This window comes from Oncorhynchus gorbuscha, linkage group LG16 (genome assembly GCF_021184085.1).
Source record: "Oncorhynchus gorbuscha isolate QuinsamMale2020 ecotype Even-year linkage group LG16, OgorEven_v1.0, whole genome shotgun sequence".
Classification (NCBI taxonomy): domain Eukaryota; kingdom Metazoa; phylum Chordata; class Actinopteri; order Salmoniformes; family Salmonidae; genus Oncorhynchus; species Oncorhynchus gorbuscha.
The window spans coordinates 75,730,928-75,752,821 of record NC_060188.1 but is presented as its reverse complement, the minus strand read 5'-3'; the positions used below and the strand labels follow the sequence as shown (position 1 = coordinate 75,752,821).

The 21,894-nt window shown below is 41.7% G+C and overlaps 2 protein-coding genes across 4 annotated transcripts in view; one reads left to right on the top strand and one right to left on the bottom strand.

The window, feature by feature from the left end:
* Nucleotides 1–436: 436 nt before the first annotated feature.
* cry5 (cryptochrome circadian regulator 5) lies at nt 437–12,402 on the bottom strand. 2 transcript variants are annotated; one of them, XM_046304444.1, is made up of 11 exons: nt 12,313–12,402; nt 11,644–11,876; nt 11,138–11,332; nt 10,763–10,881; nt 9,145–9,299; nt 8,778–8,918; nt 8,471–8,638; nt 8,077–8,217; nt 4,978–5,129; nt 1,875–2,098; nt 437–673 (listed from the first exon to the last, which is right to left on the bottom strand). In XM_046304444.1, the coding sequence occupies exons 2-11, from the start codon at nt 11,856–11,858 to the stop codon at nt 618–620; spliced, it is 1,566 nt and encodes a 521-aa protein (XP_046160400.1). In that variant the 5' UTR covers nt 11,859–11,876; nt 12,313–12,402; the 3' UTR covers nt 437–617. The 2 variants fall into 2 exon arrangements, with proteins under 2 accessions (XP_046160400.1, XP_046160399.1); XM_046304443.1 differs by having other exon boundaries at nt 437–2,098.
* A 2,457-nt stretch (nt 12,403–14,859) lies between these two features.
* The window catches only part of LOC123999076 (BTB/POZ domain-containing adapter for CUL3-mediated RhoA degradation protein 3), a 9,863-nt gene continuing 2,828 nt past the window's right edge, over nt 14,860–21,894 (top strand). Inside the window, exons 1-5 of one of the 2 annotated variants that reach the window (XM_046304441.1) lie at nt 14,860–15,430; nt 19,380–19,593; nt 19,837–20,006; nt 20,145–20,231; nt 20,345–20,397. In XM_046304441.1, the coding sequence (XP_046160397.1) occupies nt 15,428–15,430; nt 19,380–19,593; nt 19,837–20,006; nt 20,145–20,231; nt 20,345–20,397 (527 nt within the window). In that variant the 5' untranslated portion in view covers nt 14,860–15,427. Of the gene's footprint in view, nt 15,431–15,565; nt 15,823–19,379; nt 19,594–19,836; nt 20,007–20,144; nt 20,232–20,344; nt 20,398–21,894 lie in introns of those variants that run through there. The other variant, XM_046304442.1, reaches the window with a different exon arrangement.

Below are 21,894 nucleotides of genomic sequence, written 5' to 3'. Positions count from 1 at the left end.
CGTCCCATCATCCCCCTCGGTCTGCGTCCTATGTATGGTTTTCTTCAGTGTGCGTCCCATCATCCCCCTCGGTCTGCGTCCTATGTATGGTTTTCTTCAGTGTGCGTCCCATCATCCCCCTCGGTCTGCGTCCTATGTATGGTTTTCTTCAGTGTGCGTCCCATCATCCCCCTCGGTCTGCGTCCTATGTATGGTTTTCTTCAGTGTGCGTCCCATCATCCCCCGCGGTCTGCGTCCTATGTATGGTTGTTTTCTTCAGTGTGCGTCCCATCATCCCCCGCGGTCTGCGTCCTATGTATGGTTTTCTTCAGTGTGCGTCCCATTATCCCCCGCGGTCTGCGTCCTATGTATGGTTGTTTTCTTCGTGTGTGAATCTCCTATGTGATTTTACAGGCCAAATTTCACATTTACTTCCTTAATATGTAAAATGACTGCCTTGTTTGAATGTTTAGCCAAAGAGTTTTTATTTTCAGCACATACTGGGGAAAAAGCCCACCAATTCCCATACATTGAAAGTCATAATGTAAATGTGACATGTAAACCGATAGACAAAATGTAACATGACAGCTTCCACTCAAGCTCTAATTGGAGTAGATGAACACGTCTCCAAAACAATATCATTTCTTCTTCTTTATCAGCATATCCAATACAGATGGCGCTTTGTGTTTTTTACCTTCAAAAGCAAGAGAAAGAGTTAGTCCACTTCTATAAATTCAAACCATAGCAAATAGGGGTGTGATGTTTTAAATGAATTTGGGATTGTCAACCTTTAGATTTTTTTGTGTGCAAATAATGCTACAACAATACTGTAAATAGAAGATGACATGCATCTTTCTAATTGTTTGCCACTGATAAAGCACTCCACACCTCATTGTCATTATTAGTTGGGAAAATGGCAGAGACATGAAAGCAACAGCAGCTAAGTCCTGTATGGCAATACTTTAGTTAAATGAGAAGGTGATGAAATGTTAACTTTGAGAGGGAATTGAGCTACAGTAGCAGTACTGGTGCAATGCTGAAAGGGATGCACCGTGAGACCCATGCTGTTGCTGGCAGCAGTGGGATAAGGGACAGAGTGAAAAAAAAATCAATGATTTCAACCATTGTCAATGGTAGAGGATGTCTACTTCAATACCCTAATGGCATATCTAGAACCAGACTAGTAAGATGCCATGTCGAAAAACCACCACGGACCTGATGGAGAAATGTACAACGATTGCTCTCAAACACCATTGTTGGACGTCTATGAACTCTGCAACGAGTCATCATATTGATGAGAAGTGTGACATGAAGTCCCATGTACTGAGAAAATGGAGGAGAGGCACAAAGAGAGCCTAAAACTGCATTTATACCATCATTAGTGAGTGAATGGGGGACAGCAGTAAGGGGAGTGCCTTTGGGTAGGTAGCCAGGACTGCGTTTAGATTTTTTAATTTTTTATTAAACGCTTTAATGATAAATGGCAGTTTAAACACTAAGAAAATGTGTACATTTGTCACATCCTTAATTGCAAACAATGATATCCAATGAATCATTCCATCAAGGATATAGCAGTACATGTTTATTAGGACAAGGAACAGCTCATCTGCAGTCCCTGTCCTAAATACCGACAATTAGTCCTTTCATCAACCGTAACGTTAGTTGTCAGTACTAGCGATTTAAGTAGTCATTTGTAAGGCATTCAGGGTGATATTCTGACTTGGTCCATGTGCACTACTTGTACTTTCGCATATCATTTATTGATATCAATGGGAGATTTGCATGTAAGTTTGAGCATGCAGATCCAAAGTCAGAATATGGCGCTCTGTGTTATCCTATACTATGGTTAAGGTTAGGGGAAGCTGATCCTATAGCTGTACTTAGGGGAAACAAACCTTTCTCCTTGCTGGGTGTCTCATCACTGGAATGTGGGGATCTCTTTGCATAGGCTGCCTTCATCCTCTGGATGTTCTTCTTTCTGATCACCTTGTGCTCCACTATGGGCCGCGGGTAGTCCTTACCTACGATGCACCCTGCTGCCTCCTGGACGCTGCGGGGAGCCTTCCACGGCTCGTAGATGTACTGAGCTGGGTACTTCTTCAAGTGGGGCAGGTATTTCCTATAACACAGATGATTGTGATTGGTTCGAACTTGAAGAGGGGGTGTCCTTCCTACAATGCACAGGTTCATGATTGGTTGTGGTTAATCATCAATTAACATATCATAAATCGCACTCACAGCATTCCAATCATTTTTTAAAAATGTATGGTCTGTTTACATGAGGGTTAAGGTTGGAATAAATGTGTATAACCTGTAAATTATTTATAATGACTTTTAGGGTGACTATAATTTCATTACACTTTGATACATCACATGCCTTTTTATTTTTCTGCATAAGTAAAAGCAGGAAATGTATCACCTCACCGCATTTACTCTCATTCATTCCAATTAGACTGGTTTTGGATTTCTCCCTGACCAAGGTGGCTGCCATTTTTTGCCCCATTATAGAACTGAGAGCTTATGACATAGCCCCTTTTATAAATTGAAAAATATCTTACCAGTTTAGGATTCAGATTAGAGGTTGGCCGATTAATTAGGGCCGGTTTCGAGTTTTCATAATCGGTAATCGGCATTTTTGGACACCGATCATGGACGATTACATTTCAGGCTGACTGCCTTTTATGTGAGTGCAGCAAGGAGCCAGCTAGCATTAAACATGTCTTATAAAAAACAATCAATCTTAACATAATCACTAGTTTATCTAGCTTGTCCTGCGTTGCATATAATCGATGCGGTGCCTGTTAATTTATCATTGAATCACAGCCTACTTCACCAAACGGGTGATTTAACAAGCTCATTTGTGAAAAAAAAGCACTCATTGCGCCAATGTGTACTTAACCATAAACATCAACACCTTTCTTAAAATCAATACACAAGTATATATTTTTAAACCTGCATATTTAGTTAATATTGCCTGCTAACATTAATTTCTTTTAACTAGAGAAATTGTCACTTCTCTTGCGATCTGTTCGACAGAGTCAGGGTATATGCAGCAGTTTGGGCCGCCTGGCACGTTGCAAACTGTGTGAAGATAATTTCTTCCTAACAAAGACAGTCAACTTTGCCAAACGGGGGATGATTTCACAAAAGCACATTTGCGAAAAAAGCACAATCGTTGCACGAATGTACCTAACCATGAACATCAATGCCTTTCTTAAAATCAACAGACAGAAGTATATATTTTTAAACCTGCATATTTAGTTAACAACAGTTTCATGTTAGCAGGCAATATTAAACTAGGGCGTTCATTGCGTTCATTGCAATGCGTTCTTGCGTTCATTGCACGCAGAGTCAGGGTATATGCAACAGTTTGAGCCCCTGGCTCGTTCCGAACTAATTTGCCAGAATTCTACGTAATTATGACAACATTGAGCAATGTAACAGCAATATTTAGACTTTGGGATGCCACCCGTTAGATAAAATACGGAACAGTTCCGTATTTCACTGAAAGAATAAACGTTTTGTTTTTGAAAAGATAGTTTCCGGATTTGACCAAACCTAAGGCTTGTTTTTCTGTGTGTTATATTATAATTAAGTCTGATTTGATAGAGCAGTCTGACTGAGCGGTGGTAGGCAGCAGCAGGCTCGTAAGCATTAATTCAAACAGCACTTTACTGCGTTTGCCAGCAGCTCTTCGCTGTGCTTCAAGCATTGCGCTGTTTATGACTTCAAGCCTATCAACTCCCGAGATTAGGGTGGCAATACTAAAGTACCTATTAGAACATCCAATAGTCAAAGGTATATGAAATGCAAATGGTATAGAGAGAAGTAGTCCTATAATAACTACAACCTAAAACTTCTTACCTGGGAATATTGAAGACACATGTTAAAAGGAACCACCAGCTTTCATATGTTCTGAGCAAGGAACTTAAACGTTAGCTTACATGGCACATATTGCACTTTTAATTTCTTCTCCAACACTTTGTTTTTGCATTATTTAAACCAAATTGAACATTTCATTTTTTATTTGAGGCTAAATTGATTTATTATATTAAGTTAAAATGGTGTTCATTGTTCATTCAGTATTGTTCGAATTGTCATTATTACAGTGGGGCAAAAAGTATTTAGTCAGCCACCAATTGTGCAAGTTCTCCCACTTAAAAAGATGAGTCCTGTCATTTTCATCATAGGTACAGACAAACAGACAAAATTAGGGGGGAAAAATCACATTGTTGGATTTATGAATTTATTTGCAAATTATGGTGGAAAATAAGTATTTGGTCAATAACAAAAGTTTCTCAATACTTTGTTATATACCCTTTGTTGGCAATGACAAAGGTCAAACGTTTTCTTTAAGTCTTCACACTGTTGCTGGTATTTTGGCCCATTCCTCCATGCAGATCTCCTCTAGAGCAGTGATGTTTTGGTGCTGTTGTTGGGCAACACGGACTTTCAACTCCTTCCAAAGATTTTCTATGGGGTTGAGATCTGGAGACTGGCTAGGCCACTCCAGGACCTTGAAATGCTTCTTACGAAGCCACTCCTTCATTGCCCGGGCGGTGTGTTTGGGATCATTGTTATGCTGAAAGACCCAGCCACGTTTCATCTTCAATGCCCTTGCTGATGGAATGAGGTTTTCACTCAAAATCTCACGATACATGGCCCCATTCATTCTTTCCTTCATTCGTTCCTCATTTTGTCTGTCATAGTTGAAGTGTACCTATGATGAAAATTACATGCCTCATCTTTTTAAATGGGAGAACTTGCACAATTGGTGGCTGAATAAATACTTTTTTGCCCCACTGTATATAAAAATCGGCCGATTAATCGGTATCCGCCTTTTTTTTGGTCCTCCAATAATCGGCATTAAATCATAATCGGTCTACCTCTAATTCTGATCAACACATTTATTTGTGTGACAGCAAAACAATTGGATGCTATGGTATTACAAGGTAATAAATCTAACATTCTGGCTTTGGTAAGGGTTAATATTCTTACTTGATGTAGTCTCCGTTTTTGTCAGTTTTTTTCCCAAAGACGATGGGTGAGTAGACCCTGAAGAACTGGTGAAAGAAAGTACTAGCAGAGAGCCACTGCCAGTTCCCAGCATTCAGGGACCAGTCTCCATCCAATAAGAGTTCCTCAAATACCTGTGAGGCAAACCAGGTCCAATGAGAATCAACTCAATAATACAGTGGTCAGAACTAAATTCATCTAAATATTCTGAAATGGTGTCAAAACCTTGTATCAGGCCTATTGATGCCAACATTTTCAGATCAATGCATTCAAAAGAGGATGAGAGAAAGACTCTACTTTCAAGTATTGAGTTGCTCCTCTAATCTCAGCATTTAACCTCATTCTTACCAAACATGACCATTTTGATCTGGTTATTGTGCTTGTCATTAGACTTATGAGGAATGGTTGAGCATATATAGGGATTATATATAGGGATTATGCCCCAAATGGCACCCTATACCCTACATAGTGCACTATGCTCAGCCCTGGTCAAAAGTAGTGCACTATTTACATTTTAGTCATTTAGCAGACGCGCTTAATCCAGAGCAATTTACAGAAACAATTAGGGTTAAGGGCACATCAGATTTTTCACCTAGTCAGCTCAGGGATTTGAACCAGCAACCACTCAGTTACTGGCCCAACGCTCTTAACCGCTAGGCAAGGGAATAGGAGACTACTTAATTTATGGCAACATCTGAAAATGGTTGTCTAACAATGATCAACAACCAACTTGACAGAGCTTGAACATTTTTTTTAAAGAATAATGTGCTAACGTCCTTCTGTAGCTCAGTTGGTAGAGCATGGCGCTTGTAACGCCAGGGTAGTGGGTTCGATCCCCGGGACCACCCATACGTAGAATGTATGCACACATGACTGTAAGTCGCTTTGGATAAAAGCGTCTGCTAAATGGCATATATATTATAATGTTGCACAATCCGTGTGTCCAAAGCTATTAGACTTACCCAGAAAGACTCACAGCTGTAATCCTAGGAATACCTAGGATAGGATAAAGTAATCCTTCTCACCCCCCCCCCCTTAAAATATTTAGATGCACTATTGTAAAGTGGTTGTTCCACTGGATGTCATAAGGTGAATGCACCAATTTGTAAGTCGCTCTGGATAAGAGCATCTGCTAAATGACTTAAATGTAAATGTAAAAATGCAAAGCATTGATTCAGGAGTATGAATACTTATGTAAATTAGATATCTGTATTTATTTTTTCAATAAATGTTTAAAGAAAAAAGTTATCATTATGGCATAGTGTGTGTAGATGGGTGAGTATCATTAACCCATTTAAAATTCAGGCTGTAACAAAATGTGGAAAAAGTCTAGGGGTATGAATACTTTTTGAAGGCACTGTTTCTGTTGTTTGGTGAACTTGGGTGTCAATATTTGTGTAAATCTGGCTTTAACAGCCCGTGCTTACCCAGCCACTGCTGTCACTGAATTGCACCTAATAGTCTACAGTACGTTTCAAACTCTACAAAACAAGTCTGCTAAAGAACTGTTGAATTATCAATTGAAAGTTAAAACCATTTGAGACACACACTAGTAACATGTTGATTGGCAGTAAAAACTACAGTTACAGCTTTCAGACGGCAGTGTGAACTTTAAAACCAATTATTAAAAGGTTTTCTATATTAAGATTTCACTGTAATAACCTTGTCCTTACAGAGCATAACAAAGAGAGTACTTGAGTTGGATGGTTGTGCTGAGATTAATGGATGGGGCAGGAGCCAGGTTTAAATATCAATCCTCTATGGAGCAGGACTAATCGTGTCACTTTTATTCCATTAAACCATTCAACTCCGTACTAGACACGAGAGAGAAGTCCCTCAGCTTGAAAAGTTGGACGTAACAGACGAGGCACAAATATGCTCTCATAGGGAGACAGGATAACTTCTGCAAGGTTTCATGTTCTGAATTATAATTATGATGTAAGCAATGCATGATTGTTAAAGCTCTTGTTTGAGCAGAACATCTGACGACATGGCCATCAGGCCCTAACTGTAGATACACTTCGGTTTCACAAAGGTTCTAAGACTGTACAGTACATAAGCCTATTCACCGTGGTTTCTTTCTTCTATGCAAATTAGACTCCAGAAGAGAGAAATGCTATATTTCATAGATTTTTTATTTATTTAACCTTTATTAAACTAGGCAAGTCAGTTAAATAACAAATTCTTATTTTCAATGACTGCCTAGGAACAGTGGGATAACTGCCTGTTCAGGGGCAGAACGACAGATTTGTACCTTGTCAGCTCGGGGGTTTGAACTTGCAACCTTCCGGCTACTAGTCCAATGCTCTAACCACTAGGCTCTGACAAATGATACCATCTAACTCATTATTGGAATAATTATTTGCAGTACACTGTGTTTTCAACAACCACAGTGGACAATATGATCAATATGTCATATGGCCTATCATCATTTCAGACCAAGTGTTCTACAGTAACAATGAATGAATTAAAGATGGATGAAGAATGTATTGCCCTTTGTGATACATATCCAGCTACTGTTAATTGAAATGTATGACACTTACTGCAGTGCCAGGCCATATTCATGTCACCAAACAGGAAGTGAATGATTATATCCATGAACATGAATATTATTTAAAGATGGAATGGATGTGGTGGTTTCACCATTAAGGATTCCAGCTTTAATGTTCAGGTTTGACTAATATCAATGATTGTCCCAGCCTAGCCCACCATTCAACTACATCATCCATGCTCTGCAGTGAGGACCTTGTCAATAAAGGGGTCAGACTTGTTGATTAATCTTTTTAAATGTCATTACACAACTTGAACATTGTAAATGTACTAACAGCAATAAGAGTAGTCTTTTTAATTTTTCTTGTGAGGTACTGTATTTGCCTCACTGAAAAGCATTTTAAATGATCAGATGTCTTATATTTACAGCATACATAATGGGGGTTCAATTATTATTTATTGTATTATTGCAGTACAGTTGTGATTGCTAAAGCCATGCTAAAGAATGCAGCTAAAACCCACTTGAGGTTGTATACCGTAGACGTTAATAAATAACAATAATCCATAACGGCAAGGTATGGTAGTCCATACCTTCTGGCCCTCCTCCCAGCTGATCCACAGGTCTCCTCTGGTCAGGAAGCAGGCCACGGCGTGCCGGGCCAGGTGGTGGATCCAGCCCTCTTGCCTCAGCTGGGTCATGATGGCATCGATGAAGGGGAAACCAGTCCTGGCCTGCAGAGCAACACACGCACACATTGAGTGGATTGATAAACAACAATGTCATGCTTTACTATAGCATCAGATTAAGTGAAATTCTATTCTTCAGAGGTTTATGGTCTGGTTTCCAGACACTGATTGAACCTATTACCCTGGACTAAAAAGCATGATCACTGGAAAATCTCCATTATTTGCTTTTTAGTCCAGGAGTAGACTTAATCTCTGACTGGAAAACTGACCCTATGTGTTAGGAGCTCTACAGGCCTACCTCTGCCCATGCAGCCAGATACTCAGGGTTGCTGTCCCAGTCCACCTGTGTACACACCGGGTTTCCCTCCATCTTGTCAAAGTTGGGGATGCCCAGGCCGGCTGTGTAGAAGAACTCTCTCCACAGCAGCTGGCCATGCAGCGAGACGGGAGGCTTGGAGTGCTTCTTCTACAAATCCCACAAAGGTAAGATGTCAGACATTACTTTCCATTTTCCACAATATGACTTCCCATTCTTGTGCATGACCAAACTCTGCAAAACACTTACCCATCAATGGAAGTTGATTGATAGGCTTGAAGAGACTCACCCCTTGGTAGACGTCAGTTAGACTCCACCAGAAGGTGCGTACTGACAGGCAGCCAAATGTCATATAAGGGCTGAGGACGGTGGTGCTGGGGCTCAGGGAGTTTGGGGATGTCTGTGGTTTCTCAAAGCCACACACCCATTCCTGGGTGACACCAAATAACGAAAATAAATTAAACAAGGAATTCCATTTAACCAACGCCCCCATTGACATCAACGAATGATTTACTTGAAAGTCTGGGATAAGCGTGTGAACCTTAAGTCTAAATACTGACCAATGTGTTGGAAGGAAAATGGGTTTTTCCATCTTCCACCCACTTGTCATTGCTCATATACCAGTAATCAAGATGGCTGCCAAAAGACATGAGTACCTTTCTCTCCATGTGTTGGTCCAGTCTCAGCAGAGCCTCTTGCTCTCCACCGGGGAACAGCTCCTCAGTCAAAGACTCTGGATCCTGATACAACTTCTCTAACGTGGAGATGCCATAGTGTTCCTCATGTTTCTCTGAGCACGGAGTCTTTACATCTAGTTGAATGTGAGGAAGAAAGGCAAAAGTTAGGCCAATTCCCACAAGTGTAAAGGGTTATCTGTATAGGGCTAAAATAATGTATGTTTCTTACAGAAATCTGAAAATAATTTGAATAAGCATGGTAGCAATTGAAAGTGAAGAGTAGGGAAATTATTAGACCAAAGTGGATGACAACAGTTGACCTAATACAAGACTAAATCCAAATATTACACTGAATTTATGTGCATTTTACATTTAATGTACTTTTCGCCACATTTGTTGATAACGAAATCTAAAATACACTGGATACATTCAGTAACATGATAAAAATATTCCTTAAATGTGGGGTAGATGCAACATAACAAAAATAATTACACAGGTTTGAGTGAGGATGAACTGATGTCCTCAAGTGGCCACACACCTCTCCAAAGTGTAAACAGTTCTTAAGTCATTTCAATGCACTTTTATGTCTCAAAGAAGTCTTCAACTATTATGACTTATTTTGTAGCTCTCCTAGCTGTGCCGTTGAGGAATTAGAGCAAGTATACTTGTAGTTAACACAACCCTGTATCCCCGCTATATCACACAATTACTGTTGTTTACACAATCCAAAAACAGCCCATTATAAATTGCAATCTGGGTCAGGTGAGCATCATTTGAAAGCTTGTTCTAATGCCATCATGACTAGCTAAGTTATAAAAGGCTTTCACAAGGAAATTCTTAGAAACCGATCATAATTTGTGCGCATTGAAAGGAGTCGAGTGCATGTTCCGCAGCACATTTTCTTCACAAAAGACAAACTGGCTCATTCTGTTCAGAACAACCCAGGGTATTTGTTTCTTCCTTTAATTTAACTAGGCAAGTCAGTTAAGAACAAATTGTTATTTTCAATGACTGCCTAGGAACAGTGGGTTAACTGCCTTGTTCAGGGGCAGAACGACAGATGTTTACTTTGTCAGCTCAGGGATTCAACCTTTCGGTTACTAGTCCAACGCTCTGACCACTAGGCTATGACACCATGTCATCTTGTAACTATACATCAAACAGTGATCATAATTGTCGAAACTGTATATGACATGAGCTTTATGATATGGAAATGTGAAGTGCACATTTGGACTTGCTTGTATGACATCAAAGCGTTATTTAATATAATCCTCAAGGTCATCTTTCAAAATACATAGTCTTCTTAGTTAAAACATTTTAAAGGATGGGGACAACTTCTTGTCGCTTATCAGTGCCCAAATTTGGAATTTTCAACCCTTATACACTCTTCCTCACAAAGTTAAAAGCGTTGGATTGGTTTTGGCCTAAGCATGGGCTAGAGGAAGTTTCCACCATATTTCTTACACATTTTAAATCCATGAAGGGAAGTGAACAAGTGCACGCTTAGGACATAAACGCTTACGACAAAGGTAGAGAATCGGGACATGGCAAATATATTCACATGGGAGAACCATTCCAAAAGACCTTTTGGTCTTACCCTTCATGTCATCACTGGTTGGAGCGGGGATAGGCCTTTTGGGGGGACCGATACTACTGACAAGGGTCTGCAGCCGATTGTAGGTCAGGGGAGCCTTCCCGTTGTTCTCTTCAATTATCCTACAAGAATGACAGGGCAGGGATACAGATCATTAGTGCTGCATCCAAGATAGTCTTGCAACTTGAGTGATGGTGTTCATTTTATGTATTCAGACATTTTTCAATTAAGACAGTGTCATCATGCATTTCTTTCTAAGATGTCTGTCTCCATATAAAAATAATCACATTTAATTGTATTCTTATTGTGTTTCATTCATTTCTAAGTTGGCAATAAGCTTTCTCTGCACAGAGTAAACACTCGTTAAGGATCGCTCACCTGTCTATGTTGTAGAGTGTGTGGGAGACTTTGTAGATGATTTCTACTCCGTGCTCTTCAGCTAACCGGACCACCTCCTTGTCCCGGCGGAGGCTGAAGGGCTCTGTGTCATACTCATATGTCAACCGCGTCACCTTCCACTTCTGGAACAGCTTAGGAAAGACCTCCTCTGGCTTACCTCTCACCACAAACAGCCTGGAGAGTGGAGACCCCACCAGCACTTTTTACTTCACTAACTGTAGATTTTTTTAGAAGCACACAACAATAGAATACCAGTAGGGATCCATCTGGGATCGCCACACAACGAACAGCCAAAAAGAGACACCATATCTAATTTCTTTATCCACTCCTTACATTATCTAACCAAAACATGCATCTTTATTGATCCATTACCAAAAACATATTGTTTTGCTTCAACAGTACCCAGTCCCATCAACACAACATATCCACTAAGCAACTGAAATAGCATTGGACATCATGCTTTTGAGTTGTCCTTTTATTCCTACCTAGAATTGAGTTTCCTCAGGCTGCAATCCAAGTCTTTAAGGGCTCCTATGAGGAACTTCCATCGGTTGATGCCAATTTTGACGTTGTTGGGGGCACAGGGGTCCAGAACAAACACAGGGTAGATCTCCTTGCAGTCCCGCAATGCAGCCACAAGTGCAGGATTGTCGTGCAGTCGGAGCCCCTTGCGGAACCAGTGAATGCAAGTATGAGCCATGCCTGTTTGGTGACCTACCTTTTTAAGAATAAACGAATCAAGGAGGCAGGATTGTTAGTTCAAGCTCTGCTCCAGTGGTTCCCCCTGTCCTTACATGTCTGTCAGAAGTAGTTCTAAAGTGAGGGGGAGTAGCCTAGCTGGACATTTATGGCAGTTGGTAGTCCTCTAATTCGGTTACTTTCAATATCTTGATGGGACGTAATGGACTTCAAAAGGTAAACACTGTGTCCAGCATAGGTTACCTATCTAGGCTTTAAAATCGTTTAATAAAAGTAGCCTACTGAATGTCTCTGTATGGGTTCGATTATGCCTACATAGTTTCTATTGTAAACGAATTGAGATACAATTTATCGGTTTTAACATTTCAATTTTCTCATGTAAACAAATGGCACAACAGTCCGTTTTCAAATAACTATTTTGTGCCTTTGAAACTAGTTTTAAAAACTAGACTTACCTTTATACAGTCTTGCCTGCACCAGTAGAAAATATTGACAATTTGTTTTGTAATCGATCGTAAAGAGTTACAAAACACAACACGTGTTACCCGTGAGCAGCCAATCAGACGTAGGTCTAATAAATGGATGCTGTTTCTGGCCAATAAGATCATTGAGACAGTCCGTGTTGTGTGGTGCACTGCCAAGCTGTGTAGTTGCTACTTCTCCATTAGATGGCGCCGTTGCAGCTACATAGCAGCGAGCCATTGCAACACGAGATTGACAATGCATAAAGTGAACGAAATGCTAAGGAAGTGCACACTTCTGGAGAAGGGTAGAAAATCGGAAGCAGACCTTATAAATGGACTCAGTGATAGGGCCTTAACTCAAGTGTTTACTGCTAAACATCCCATGGTCATCAAAGAGCCATCCTCTGTCTAGTTCTGGGACTATTTTTTTTTTTTTTTAACTAACAACAAATCAATACATGAAGTACATGTTGGAACAAGTATATATAAATAATATACAAAGGACAATTGGGCTAGGGGGTACAATATCACATTACACAAGGACCTTAAGGGACATACATACACTTAGAATTCTAACAGCTTTTTTGTTAGTAGAGTATTTAATTGTCTTAAAATATAGTTACATTTATTTTTGTACGGTAAGAAAATGTGGTGTTGTTTGTAAATTTACATTTGTGAATATGAAATCTGGCCAAAAGAATAATTTAATTAATTACATAAAATTGTTTCATCTTATTTCTATCATAGGTAAAGAATCCAAGCAGTACATCTCTCCACAGTAGTGTAAAATCTTCATAAATGTGTTCAATTATAAATCTACTGATGTCTTGACACAGTTTTCAATGCCAGAAAAATAATACAATACCAGAAAAAGATGCAGCACCATTTCTGGGTCGGCATCACAAAAGGTAGAATTTGAGTAACCTCAGCTGCAGGGAATAACAGGGAGGGACAGCCTCAGCAGTCAGCTGGCTCAGGCACCAGGACAACAGGAAGAAGAGGGATCAGACGAGCAGAAGCACCAGCAGTAGTGCCACATACGTCTGCTGTTTGGATCCTGTTTGATGAGAGAGTAACTGGGGATGCAGCACAAAGGAATCCCTCAGCAGATGCCATAATGGAGGTCTGATCCTATTTGGAGGAGCCCCTCCGCCAAAGATCAGCAGATCCTCTGAGCTGGTGGAAGAACAAGGCCTCTGTCTACCCACTGCTTACTAAAGTCATGACAGGGAGACTGCATAGTGGCCACATCCATTCCCTCTGAGAGGGTCTTCTCGAAAACGGGACAAATAAACTAACTGTCTGTTACATGCAATATGCTTTGTGGACTGAACCAGACAGAGGTTGCTATCCAGTTTTGTGGCAAAACAAAGATGTGGTTGAATTTATTCTGCCAAGGTCTTATTGTCTCGGCCTTAGGCCTATACATCACTGTCGCAGGGCATATGAATTAACACGATTTATAGAGCAAACACAGTTATCACAACAGAGATAGTAATATGGCTTTTTTTTCTGGCTTCCTCTGTGATTTTTACCCACGCATCACTACTGCAGCAGTCTAAAAAAATTAACAGAAAAGGGAATAGTCTGAAATTGGAGTGTAGGATACGTTTATAAATGATAATACATCATTTCTTGGTGGGATGCGTTTATTGGGTAATTGGGTAATGATGCCCGTTTGAGGTGTTGGAAAATGTGAAGTATGCGCTGGGAAATGTTCTCAATCAGAGTGACCAGGTGTGGTCTTATTTTGATTAATGATATTTCTGAAGAAAAGAGGAAGATTTCAGTGGGCATCACAAGAATCCGAACAACAGAAGTATTGTGCTTTAAACTTCGGAGCCATGCACCCATCAAAGGAGTCATTTCAGGAGTAACAGCTTTGTAAAAATGTTTAAGCGTTTGGCCATGTTTCAAGTGTGTGCAGACGGACGGAGTATGCTGAAGAATGGTGTATAGATGGACGATCGGTTATGCAATTGTGTTGGGGTCATGTTCCTGGTGTGGGTGGGGTTATATCCTTCCTGTTTGGCCCTGTCCGAGGGTGTCCTCTGATGGGGCCACGGTGTCTCCTGACCCCTCCTGTCTCAGCCTCCAGTATTTATGCTGCAGTAGTTTGGGTGTCGAGGGGCTAGGGTCAGTTTGTTATATCTGGAGTACTTCTCCTGTCCTATTCGGTGTCCTGTGTGAATTTAAGCGTGCTCTCTCTAATTCTCTCTTTCTCTCTCTCGGAGGACCTGAGCCCTAGGACCATGCCTCAGGACTACCTGACATGATGACTCCTTGCTGTCCCCAGTCCACCTGGCCGTGCTGCTGCTCCAGTTTCAACTGTTCTGCCTTATTATTATTCTACCATGCTGGTCATTTATGAACATTTGAACATCTTGGCCATGTTCTGTTATAATCTCCACCTGGCACAGCCAGAAGAGGACTGGCCACCCCACATAGCCTCTCTAGGTTTCTTCCTAGGTTTTGGACTTTCTAGGGAGTTTTTCCTAGCCACCGTGCTTCTACACCTGCATTGCTTGCTGTTTGGGGTTTTGGGCTAGGTTTCTGTACAGCACTTTGAGATATCAGCTGATGTACGAAGGGCTATATAAATACATTTGATTTGTGCCTTGTAAGGGTGAAGGAGATTGAGGTGGCATACATTAGAGCGTTCAATCGAATGCGGATGGAATTGAAAGAGTTGAGAATACAAGCGACGTTAGTGGAGATATCGTAATGGATGTAGCACAGCCTGTAGTAAATATTTTCTGACAGGCTTGGATTTTGTGGCGTTCATTGGCACAATTATAAACTGTACGGCTCCAGTCTCAAAGAAGTCAAACAACTGGACATTATTGTGGCTGCGGCTATTTAAGACTTGGAAGTGGTAGACTACTGGCGACGAAAGACGGCCCACCCTCCCATCTCAGATTCGTTTTTATTTTTAACAGAAAGTTGTAAGATTCGTTTTTATTTTTTGGTAGTTCAGTTTTTGGGTGATCCTGTTTCCATCCCGATTAGTAAAATGTGCGAACGTCAATATAACGTTACCATAGAAGTCTGAATTTAACACGATCTAGTCAGCAAACTTTGTTTCCAGGCTGACTGACCGGGTCCTATGGTATGTTTTTGTTGTTGTATTCTTATATCCGGCTAACTAACGTTAACTAGTAACTGGGCGATTCGACTATTAAGATCATGTTAAAGTACACACACGACTAGATAGCTATGTAACGGTTAATCTACAGGATGTAGTTAGCTAGGCTTTTGTCTAGGGGAATTCTTGACAACCTGGAACCACAGTAACGATGTAATTTAGCTAGCTAGCTAGCTGTGTAGCTAACTGTTAGCTAGCTAGCCAACCGTCTTGGTAAAACAATTGATTTGCTAGCGGAGGTCCCTAAAAAAGGAGCTTTCAAGGCTAGCTAGCATTCACATAAAGTCAGCTAGCCAGACCAGAGTTAGCAAGTTAGATCCAGATAAATGGCTAGATAACTATTCAGTAGCTGTAGTGTAAGTATTGCTTTCTGTGTTTAACTAGTAGTTAAGATTCCGCTTGCTAGCTAACGTTAACATGAAACAGCTTTGAACTTTTGATGACAAGCTAACGTTAGCAGGTTAGACTTGTCACTGGCTCCATATATTATTGTTGGCTAACTATTTACCCTAGTTTAAGAACCGGGTTTGTTCTGTATTTTTTTGGCTTGTTATAAACTGAGCTTCAAACAAACTAGCTAGCTAGTTCTGATGGCACCCATATGTATGGGTTTTGAAGTCTAACCTGCTAGCCTGTCATCAAAATGTATTAGTCACCTGCGCCGAATACAACAGGTGTAGTAGACCTTCCAGTGAAATGCTTACTTATGAGCCCCTAACAAACAGTGCAGTTTTAAAAAAAATACGGATAAAAGTAATTAGAGAGCAGCAGTAAAAATATATATACAGGGGGGTGCTGGTACAGAGTAAATGAGCCAGTTCACCGATTAATTTAATTAACAGTGAGGGAAAATAGTATTTGATCCCCTACTGATTTTGTACGTTTGCCCACTGACAAAGAAATGATCAGTCTATTTTTTTATAGTAAGTTTATTTGAACAGTGAGACACAGAATAACAACAAAAATCCAGAAAAACGCATGTCAACAATGTTATAAATTTATTTGCATTTTAAAACCCTTGTTGACAGAGGTCAGACGTATCTTGTAGTTGGCCATCAGGTTTGCACACATCTCAGGAGGGATTTTGTCCCACTCCTCTTTGCAGATCTTATCCAAGTCATTAAGGTTTCGAGGTTGACTTTTGGCAACTCGAACCTTCAGCTCCCTACACAGATTTTCTATGGGATTAAGGTCTGAAGACCGGCTAGGCCACTCCAGGACCTTAATGTGCTTCTTCTTGAGCCACTCCTTTGTTGCCTTGGCCGTGTGTTTTGGGTCATTGTCATGCTGGAATATCCATCCACGACCCATTTTCAATGCCCTGGCTGAGGGAAGGAGGGTCTCACCCAAGAATTGACGGTACATGGCCCCGTCTATCGTCCCTTTGATGTGGTGAGGTTGTCCTGTCCCCTTAGCAGAAAAACACCCCCAAAGCATAATGTTTCCACCTCTGTTTGACGGTGAGGATGGCGTTCTTGGGGTAGTAGGCAGCATTCCTCCTCCAAACACGGCGAGTTGATTTAATGCCAAAGAGATCCATTTTGGTCTCATCTGACCACAACACTTTCACCCAGTTGTCAACTGAATCATTCAGATGTTCATTGGCAAACTTTAGACGGGCATGTATATGTGCTTTCTTGAGCAGGGGGACCTTGTGGGCGCTGCAGGATTTCAGCCCTTCACGGCGTACCAATTGTTTTCTTGGTGACTATGGTCCCCGCTGCCTTCAGATCATTGACAAGATCCTCCCGTGTAGTTCTGGGCTGATTCCTCACCGTTCTCATGATCATTGCAACTCCACGAGGTGAGATCTTGCATGGAGCCCCAGGCCGAGGGACATTGACAGTTCTTTTGTGTTTCTTCCATTTGCCAATAATCACACCAACGGTTGTCACCTTCTCACCAAGCTGCTTGGCGATGGTCTTGTAGCCCATTCCAGTCTTGTGTAGGTCTACAATCTTGTCCCTGACATCCTTGGAGAGCTCTTTGGTCTTGGCCATGGTGGAGAGTTTGGAATCTGATTGATTGATTGCTTCTGTGGACAGTTGTCTTTTATACAGGTAACAAGCTGAGATTAGGAGCACTCCCTTTAAGAGTGTGCTCCTAATCTCAGCTCGTTACCTGTATAAAAGACACCTGGGAGCCAGAGATCTTTCTGATTGATACTTATTTCCCCTCATTAAAATGCAAATCAATTTATAACATTTTTTACATGTTTTTCTCAAGTTTTTTTGTTGTTATTTAGTCTCTCACTGTTCAAATAAACCTACCATTAAAATTATAGATGGATAATTTCTTTGTCAGTGGGCAAATGTACAAAATCAGCAGGGGATCAAATACTTTCCCCCCTCACTGTAGGTAGATGTAATTAGTGACTATCCATAGATGACAACAGAGTGGTGTAGAGAGGGGAGGGGGGGTCAATGCAAATAGTTTAGGTAGCCATTTGACTAGATGTTCAGGAGTCTTATGGTTTGGGGTAGAAGCTGATTAGAAGCCTCTTGGACCTAGACTTGCCGCTCCGGTACCGCTTGCCGTGTGGTAGCAGAGAGAACAGTCTATGACTAGGGTGGTGGAGTCTTTGACAATTATTAGGGCCTTCCTCTGACACCGCCTGGTATAGAGGTCCTGGATGGCAGGAAGCTTGGACCCAGTGATGTACTGGGCTGTTCGCACTACCATCTGTAGTGCCTTGCGGTCAGAGGCTGAGCAGTTGCCATACCAGGCAGTGATGCAACAAGTCAGGATGCTCTCGATGGTGCAGCTGTAGCACCTTTTGAGGATCTGAGGACCCGTGCCGAATCTTTTCAGTCTCCTGAGGGGGAATCGATTTTGTCGTGCCCGCTTCACAACCGTCATGGTGTGCTTTGGCAAGGCATTATGGTGGTCTGCTTAAAACATGTTGCTATTACACACTCGGACAGGGAGAGGTTGAAAATGTCAGTGAAGACACTTGCATGTTGGTCAGCGCATTCTCGCAGTACACGTCCTGATAATCCGTCTGGCCCTGCGGCCTTGTGAATGTTGACCTGTCTAAAGGTCTTACTCACATCGGCTCTGGAGAGCATGATCACACTCGTGTCGTGTCACTGGGCAGCTCTCGGTTGTGCTTCCCTTTGTAGTCTGTAATGGTTTGCAAGCCCTGCCACATCCGACGAGCGTCAGAGCCGGTGTAGTACAACTCGATCTTAGTCCTGTATTGATGCTTTGCCTGTTTAATGGTTTGTCAGAGGGCATAGCGGGATTGCTTATAAGCTTCCGAGTCCCGCTCCTTGAAAGCGGAAGCTCTAGCCTTTAGCTCAGTGTGGATGCTGCCTGTAATCCATGGCTTCTGGTTGGGGGTATGTACGTATGGTCACTGTGGGGACGACGTCATCGATGCACTTATTGATGAAGTCAATGACAGATGTAGTGTACTCCTCAATGCCATTGGAGGAATCCCGGTACATATTCCAGTCTGTGCTAGAAAAACAGTCCTGTAGCTTAGCATCTGCTTCATCTGACTTCATTTTTTGCTTGTTAACAGGATTGAGGGGAATGGAATTATGGTCAGATTTGCCAAATGGAGGGCGAGGGAGAGCTTTGTATGCATCTTTGTGTGTGGAGTATAGGTGGTCTAGAGTTCTTTTCCCTCTGGTTGCACATTTAACATGCTGATAGAAATTTGGTAAAACTGATTTAAGTTTCCCTGCATTAAAGTCCTCGGCTACTAGGAGCGCCACCTCTGGGTGAGCGTTTTCTTGTTTGCTTATGGCAGTTTCATGTTAACTAGCTAGCTAACGGCATCTAACTACTAACGTTAGTTAAACACAGAAAGCAATACTTGCAATTTATTTGGGGTGCCTGATTGATATCAGCTGTGAAGTCCATCATTGTAGCTAATGACTTAAATTTGGACTGTTTTGACTCACAGGAAGAGATGTCAGGAGTAAGTGCGGTGAGCTCGGCGTTGCCTGCGGCTACAACCCGTACCACCTCATTCAAGGGCTCCTGCCCCAGCTCGAAGTATGTGAAGCTGAACGTGGGCGGGGCGCTCTACTACACCACCATGCAGACACTCACCAAGCAGGACACCATGCTCAAGGCCATGTTCAGCGGTAGGATGGAGGTTCTCACAGACAGCGAAGGTATTGATGATGACATGGGTTGACTGCACCAAGGGTTTCCCAAACCTTTGTCCAATGCCAAGTCTTAGCACTCCATGTTCCTTCATGCTGCATAGGATACGATTCTCCCAGGCTAGCTGCCCTTGCATGCCTCCCATCATGTCTTCTGAGATGACGCTATATGAAGACGCACAGTCTACTATCTCCACTCCACTATCTGTCCCTGTCACTTCTCAATGTAATGAGCCCTGTACTCTGCTGCAGGCTGGATCCTTATTGACAGGTGTGGGAAGCACTTTGGGACCATTCTGAACTACCTGCGTGATGGTGCTGTACCTCTGCCTGAGATCCGGAGAGAGGTGGAAGAGCTCCTGGCAGAGGCCAAATATTACCTGGTGCAGGGGTTAGCTGACGAGTGCCATGCTGCCTTACAGGTATTGTGTATCACCTTAACATACTGTAAACACTTACCTGTAATTAATCTCTCTCTTGGTGTCTCTCCTTCTCTGTGTGCTTGTGTGGCCCATCATGCCATTGAATTATTTGTGTCCTGTTTTCCTCCATGCGTTCAGAACAAAGATATGTATGAGCCCTTCTGTAAAGTGCCCTTGGTCACTTCATCAAAGGAAGAACAGAGACTCATATCTACCTCCAACAAGGTTAAAAGAAAAATCACAATTTACATGTATGATTAGACAGACATGTCACAGTATTGTATTCTGTTTGTTTCTCAACACTGACTGCCTCTGTGTCTTTTAATTTTGTATTATAGCCCACAGTCAAGCTGTTATACAACAGGAGCAACAACAAGTACTCTTACACCAGGCAAGCTAAACATTGCATATGATTGTGGGGAAAATACTTATAATGAGCACATCACTGTGTTTCTTAAATGTATGTGTGAAGGGGATTGTATCAATACATTTAACTTGTATAGCACTTTTCATTACAGAAAATAATATCAAAGTGCATAAAAAGTGAAACAAATATACTTAAATTGATGGAGATTAAATGTTTCTATTTGGCTTTTGCTAAATGGCTGGGAGTTGAGGCACTTTGGATTGGAAAGACAGTGTAGCTCCAGCGGAGGGAGCGTCTATGTTTCTCACTGGCTGTACCAAAGACAGTCTGACAAACGGGCCCGGAGCTCTTCATCAGTGCACCACATTTGCTTCTCCGACGGTCAGATTTTTACCACCAGTAAGCCAACCAACATTATCACCACCAGTAACTATACCAGCCAACCAACATTATCACCACCAGTAACTATACCAGCCAACCAACATTATCACCACCAGTAACTATACCAGCCAACCAACATTATCACCACCAGTAACTATACCAGCCAACCAACATTATCACCACCAGTAACTATACCAGCCAACCAACATTATCACCACCAGTAACTATACCAGCCAACCAACATTATCACCACCAGTAACTATACCAGCCAACCAACATTATCACCACCAGTAACTATACCAGCCAACCAACATTATCACCACCAGTAACTATACCAGCCAACCAACATTATCACCACCAGTAACTATACCAGCCAACCAACATTATCACCACCAGTAACTATACCAGCCAACCAACATTATCACCACCAGTAACTATACCAGCCAACCAACATTATCACCACCAGTAACTATACCAGCCAACCAACATTATCACCACCAGTAACTATACCAGCCAACCAACATTATCACCACCAGTAACTATACCAGCCAACCAACATTATCACCACCAGTAACTATACCAGCCAACCAACATTATCACCACCAGTAACTATACCAGCCAACCAACATTATCACCACCAGTTACTATACCAGCCAACCAACATTATCACCACCAGTAACTATACCAGCCAACCAACATTATCACCACCAGTAACTATACCAGCCAACCAACATTATCACCACCAGTAACTATACCAGCCAACCAACATTATCACCACCAGTAACTATACCAGCCAACCAACATTATCACCACCAGTAACTATACCAGCCAACCAACATTATCACCACCAGTAACTATACCAGCCAACCAACATTATCACCACCAGTAACTATACCAGCCAACCAACATTATCACCACCAGTAACTATACCAGCCAACCAACATTATCACCACCAGTAACTATACCAGCCAACCAACATTATCACCACCAGTAACTATACCAGCCAACCAACATTATCACCACCAGTAACTATACCAGCCAACCAACATTATCACCACCAGTAACTATACCAGCCAACCAACATTATCACCACCAGTAACTATACCAGCCAACCAACATTATCAGTATCCTCCATAGGAC